The 6,169-nt window shown below is 36.1% G+C and overlaps 1 protein-coding gene across 3 annotated transcripts in view; it reads right to left on the reverse strand.

Moving 5' to 3' along the window:
- Positions 1-6,169, reverse strand: part of ZNF713 (zinc finger protein 713) — a 66,354-nt gene that overhangs the window by 27,492 nt on the left and 32,693 nt on the right. For 2 of the 3 annotated variants that reach the window (XM_011367008.2, XM_011367009.2), the window contains exon 2: positions 2,345-2,433. The exons of the other annotated variant lie outside the window; for it this stretch is intronic. In XM_011367008.2, the coding sequence (XP_011365310.1) occupies positions 2,345-2,392 (48 nt within the window). In that variant the 5' untranslated portion in view covers positions 2,393-2,433. The remainder of the gene's footprint in view (positions 1-2,344; positions 2,434-6,169) is intronic. 3 annotated transcript variants of the gene reach the window in all.

Below are 6,169 nucleotides of genomic sequence, written 5' to 3' on the forward strand. Positions count from 1 at the left end.
TCTTGCTCATCTCTGCTGTTTCCCAAAGTAAAGCTCTCAAAACCATCTATTTTTCTCCATCTTCTAGTTTTAAGCTATCATTTTCTGTCATTTACAATACAGCGACAGCTTCCTAAGTGGTTCTCCCCTTTCCATTCTTGACTCTCACAAATTCACTTATTACATAGTATGCATCAGGGTGATTTTTAAGTGGAATTCAGTTACTTATGTTAGTATTCTATTTAAATTCCCTCAAAAGCTTTTCACTGCACTTAGAATAAAACCCGAATTTTTCATGGCCACATGCGTGCTTCTCCAAGCTTATCTCTAATCACTCTTTCCCTCCCTCCATTTCAACCACCAGTGGTGTTATTTTAACTTCTTGAACATATCCATGATATTTAGTACATGCCTAAAATGTTCTTTTCCACATATGTTTTATAACATCTATATATCCTTAACATCTCACTTTAAATTTCACTTCCCCAGAGAGTTCTTCCCCGATTCTCTAATGTACATTCACAGCACCTTACTCTAATTTTGTATAATAAACATCTCAATTTATGGTTTATTAGTATATTTGCTGAATGTCTGTCTCTGTTAGATTGTAAGCAACTTGGCTTTAGGACCACATCTGTTTTGCTCACCGATGTATATTTGATGCCAAGCTTAAGTTCTGCCACATAGTAGCTACTCAAAAAATATCTGTTGAATAAATGAATCATTTTCTTTCCTAACAGAATAATTGGTTCTGGAAAATTAAAACAAACTCCTCTGGTTAGAATGCCAAGAAGCACATATGCCACATTAGTTCTTGATGTCTATTTTTATTCTTGTCTGTGAGGAGCCTTGAAATGAATCTATTCTTTGCAGACCAAAGACCCCAAAGCACTAATGTACCAAATAAATAATCAGCTCCAGCTGACAGTCTCTTTATTGTCTTTGCTCTTGCTCAAGTTTTATTTCCTGTCTGCAATGGTTCTGTCTTCTCTACCTCCAAACCCTACATGATATCAGCACAAATTCAAACTCTACCTCCTTTATGACATCTTCCCTCAGCCCTCTAGTCTCAATCAGATTTCTCCCTTCTCTTGTATTTGCTGTCTTTTGCATGCATAGTAGTATCCAACTATTAACTGTATGATGTAGGCTTTTAAAACTTCCTCCAATGAGTTTATTTGCTAAGTAGACATAATGATTATCTCATAGAACCAGGAATGATAGAAGTCCTCCTACCTGAAGCAACTGAGACTGGTATCTGATGTGTTAAGCAAAAAATCTGGTTAAAGTGGAGAGCCACAAAAGATATCTTAAGCATTTTATTTTAATTTAAAATATAGGAATTATATTACTTGGTTCATCTTTCTATGAGAATGATTTTAATGACTGAATGCTCATACCCATAATGCATTAGTTTCTGTTTCCTTTAACTATAATAAGCAAATGACAGTTGGGAAATAATATAGCTATAGAATCCTGTAAGATTTTTATGATTTTCCTTCGGTGTTTTACAGATTTGCTCACTCCTAATTTGATAGAATTTTTTTTTAAAAAGTGATTGGCATTTACTGAGTCTTTCCAAAAGAGTCAACTAGTTTTCATAGAAACAATTAGTTTTCATAGAAATAAACAAACGTAGTTATACCTTATCAGTTTACATAATACTTAATCAAATTATAGAATTGTTACAATAGGCTTAAACAGGTTTTGGAAGATAAAAATTAACTTGTGTCAGCAGATGTCCTCAGGCATATTTAAAAATGCCATTAGCTCCAAGCAGTCATAGTGACCGAGGCATCATCAATTGTTTACAGAGAGAATGGCAAGTGTTGTTTCGATTCTAGTGAGCTGTTTAAGTGAAGAGTGATTAAAAGACAGTCTATGGCTTCTTTTGTTTCTTTTACAACATCTAGTACAGACATGACTACATGATCTGGGAAAAATGCTGGAGGGGAGAAGAGCTATAAAGGGGTGTATAAGGTGAATGGTAACATTCTAAAGAGTAGGAGTCTCCAACCCACGGGCTGCAGACTCGTACCAGTCCCTGGATTGTTAGGAACCTGGCCTCACAATAGGAGGTGAGCAGCAGGCAAGCCAGCGAAGCTTCATCTGTATTTGCAGCTGCTCTCCAGCGTTAGCATCATCACCTCAGCTTCACCTCTGATCATAAGGCATTAGATTCTCATAGGAGCTCTGGTACCTGGTGCCAAACAATTGGGGACTGCTGCTATACAGATTATCATCTGTCACAAGAGTTTCAAGGGCTCTGGAGTTTTGGAGATTAGCACTTGAGAACTGAAAAATTAAAGTGCTCACATTCTGAGAACTATAATAGCATTTCAGAGGACAGTAAAACTGAATTTACCTGGGATCTGACTATCTGTGATTCATCATTCATTTCCATCTCCTCCATGTTCCTCTCCTGGGAAAGTACAGCATTCTAAAAAGGCATAACTGGGTAAAAGAGAAAAAAAGCATTTTGTCAATACAAGGTATTAAGGCTGAACCTAAATCTTGAAACTTTTGCTTTGTATTAGGATGGCAAACAGTTTTGAGAAAAGTAGTCTAAGACATAAGCTTTAAAGGTTGGATGATGTAATTGTGACATTCTTGTTCCTCTATTATATTGAAGAATTAATTCAATGCAGGACTTTTCTCTTCTGTGGTACAACTCCATTTATTGTGGTATATGGGAAGCTCAAGAGAGCTTAGTAGTTTTCAGCTCCTGCTTTACACTTGGGAAATTTAAAAAAGATGCCAATGTTCAGCTCCTATTCCCAGAGATTTGGATAAATCCAATTTTATCCCAATCGGTCTGGGGTTTGCTTTGGCAACAACACTTTAAATTCTAAAGTCTCCAAATGATTTAAGTGGGAGATGAAAATCACTGAGATGTGATACAAACCTATGTTGAGGGCCTACTCTAAGGGGATAAATTCAGCTCCATATTCAAACTCCAGAGATCTTCTCTCCTCTGCTCTCTTTATGATGATCCTTCTCATATACAAAGGAGATTTCACTCTTTTCATTTTTCAGAATGTTTACCTTCATTTTTGGGCATCTGGATTTAGTTCTCCACCAGGCTTACTACACCCTTTGCAGTTCTTAAATTGTATGTCACCAAAGCTTTGTTTCCTTCCAGCAGGACCCTCAGGAAATATACCAGTACTAACAGCTTCAGTATCCTTGTCAGTTCATTAAAGCTAATTTTGTAGTGTTTTATGGGGAACAGTCACTCCCAAGTATTAAAGGTGCCTAATCTCTGATAAGAGTCTCAGAAGCCAATGGATATCCACAAGATTGATCTCTGCTTTCCAGGGGCAGCCAGCCACTCTTGGAATCTTGCCTTGTTCAAGGAGGCTATTGCCTTTTTTTTTTTTTAATTGAAAGACCTCAGTCCTTCATATACAGACTTAATTATGATATTCGAATCTGTCTTCTAGTAGGATTCTTGAGAGATAAAATTTCAGGCTGAGCACCTGGAATGAGATGCGCCGGAGCAGAAGAAATCTAGTCTCAGGCACTTATGGACCTATTGTCTGTAAAGAGACATAAATTATTCACTCATGAGGATAGAGCACAGTAGGATGTGGGATTCTTTAAAAGAATTAAAAAGCATTTTTAGAATTTCTCAGATTCACACATTAGAAAAAACAGAGAAGTATAGATACACTAACTACAACAAACTCTAGCCTCAATCTTTTCCTATCCTCTTCTTAGAACAGAAAACATGTGGACCTTTCCCAGGGAAAGACTTTCACCAACACTACCAACAGACCGAAATGTTCTGATTTGCTAATAATTATGAAAGAATACATTCTAATGTTCAAAAAAGTTGGCCTGAAAAATTTCTCTCAAAAACTAGTGATGGAAATAGTGAAAACATTTCTGAGAAGCAATTTTTTTAAAAAGAGAAAACTGCAGTTCTAGTGAAATGGCCTTTTTAGATAAGGACGCCATTCACTGCCCAAGAGATGGCGCAAATCTAACAGTTTATGACCAGTTCACTAAGAAGCAGAGCTTTCAGGAGTAATTTAAAAGCACTTTAAGAAACATCATTATTTCATCAATCAAAAGCTCTAAAAAGGTTCTACTGTCTGAAGAGCCAGACAGAATCTGTGAGAATGCCTTGATATTTCAAACCAAATCACCTCAAAACCATTTATTCATAACAATGAAAACCACATTCATCAAGTTAGGCAAAACAGGGTTTCTCCTTCATATGTGAAAAACCAAGGATATTTTAATGGCATATGATAAGACTAAGATTCCATAGAACAGACCTTTGGAAATGTTGATTTAGTGCTCAGTTGCTTGGTTTAATGAAGGATTCTAAAATTGGAGGTCACAGAACTAAGTAAAAGAAAGCTGGTTCTAGAACCTAAGTATCCTGATTCACAGTCCTTGGTTTCTTCTAGTTTACTCTAAAGTCCTTCTTAGTAGCTGTTCTCTACCATTTTTTTTTCTTTTTCTCTTTTTAAAAATCAGATTCCCTTTCTTCTCATAATTTCCCTTTTCATTCCTGTATTGGAAAGAATAACAACAAAAAAGAAAACCATTCCCCACCCCCAAACTGTGTGTAATTTTTAATGCAACACATATATACACCTTTCCAGAGAAGCCTGTGGGATTGCCATAGTCTTTTTCAAAACAACAACAACAACAACAACAACAACAACAAAAAACCATGATGCTTGGAAAGTAACAAATTCCCTTGACTGTCTAAGGAATACTAGAATTATAATCAGTTTAGATGACATGACTCTAAGCTTACCAGTTTTCCTTTTCACTCCAAGCTCTTCCAAAAAGCTGAGTGAACTTTACTGACCATGTAGAAAACCAATGTAGTGGTTCTCAATCTGGGCTGTGCATTAGACTCAGCCTAGATTTAAAAATATACGGATATAAATATATACATGTCCCAGGCTCCATCCAAGAGCCACTAAACCAGAAGAGTCTGTTGAGATGAAGTCTGGTATCTACATATGTTTTTTTCTAATGACCTACAAGTTACTTTGATGTAAGCAAGAATTCAAACAGCTACCAGTGCTTTTCACTTCCTTTACTTCCTCAGTCCCAATGATTTTCACCATCACTCTACTTCAGTCACCCACTTCTAGGGCCACAGGACTTCCACTATCTTTCTTATCTTAGAAAACTCTAGACTATGAATCAGGAGACCTAGGTTCTAGACTTGATGAGAAAGAAACTAAACATAAGAGTAGCTTAATAGATGGAGGAAATAGAAGAAAAGAGAAGTGTTTATCAAAATGTGGTCTGAGGATCACTGAATCGTATTTGTTGAAAGCAGATCACAGACCTAATGAAATAGCACTTCTGGGGTTATTTTCAGCCCAGGAATTTGCATTAAAAGGTTATTTCTTCCCTGGAATCACTCCATTCTCTACAGCCTCCTTATAGGCCTGAATCTAGCACATATCTTCTCATTCTTATACCTTCAACTTTATCTGTCATTTTTACTGACTCCTTCCTATCATCAATTAAAATCATTTAATGTCTATCCCACATTAAAAACTTTCACTGGCTAAATGCTCCTTTGCAAGTACCATACTTTCTTTTTTCAAGGCCACATTATTCACAGGATTGTCAACACTTGTCTCTACTCCCTCATTACCCACTTATTTTTTCAATTCTCTATAATCTTGCTTCTGTTATGTTGTCAGGACGCTACTGAAATATCTTCAGTCAGTAATATAAAAGACCCTTATGTTGTCCTGTGTCAGACCTCATTAATTCTTAATTACCTAAGTGCTGATGGTATCTGATATTGCTGACAGCTATATATTGCTTTACTTCCATGGTCTTTCTCAGTGGGCTATGCTCTAATCCTTTTTCCTCTGCCTACCATGTTTACATTATTGTTCCTTAGGATTTTCCAAAATCTACTCATTCCCTCCACAGTTGAAGGGATCTTTAAAAGATAAAAACCATACCTAAAAAGAAGAGTTCACTATCTCAAATGCCAGTGCAGAGAAGCAATCCATCAAGTATTATGAATGATCAAGTTAGCTCAGAAAGAAAATAGAAAGTCTCCAGAAACCAAACTAAAAACATGAAGGACTCTGATTTAAAAAAGAGAATTTTAGATTGAAGTTTTGAAAAAACTGAATGAGATACAAGAAAACTCAGAAAGACAGTTCAATGAAGGAATAAAATAAATGAACAAAAA

The sequence above is a fragment of the Pteropus vampyrus genome, unplaced genomic scaffold, assembly GCF_000151845.1.
Source record: "Pteropus vampyrus isolate Shadow unplaced genomic scaffold, Pvam_2.0 Scaffold128, whole genome shotgun sequence".
Taxonomy (NCBI): domain Eukaryota; kingdom Metazoa; phylum Chordata; class Mammalia; order Chiroptera; family Pteropodidae; genus Pteropus; species Pteropus vampyrus.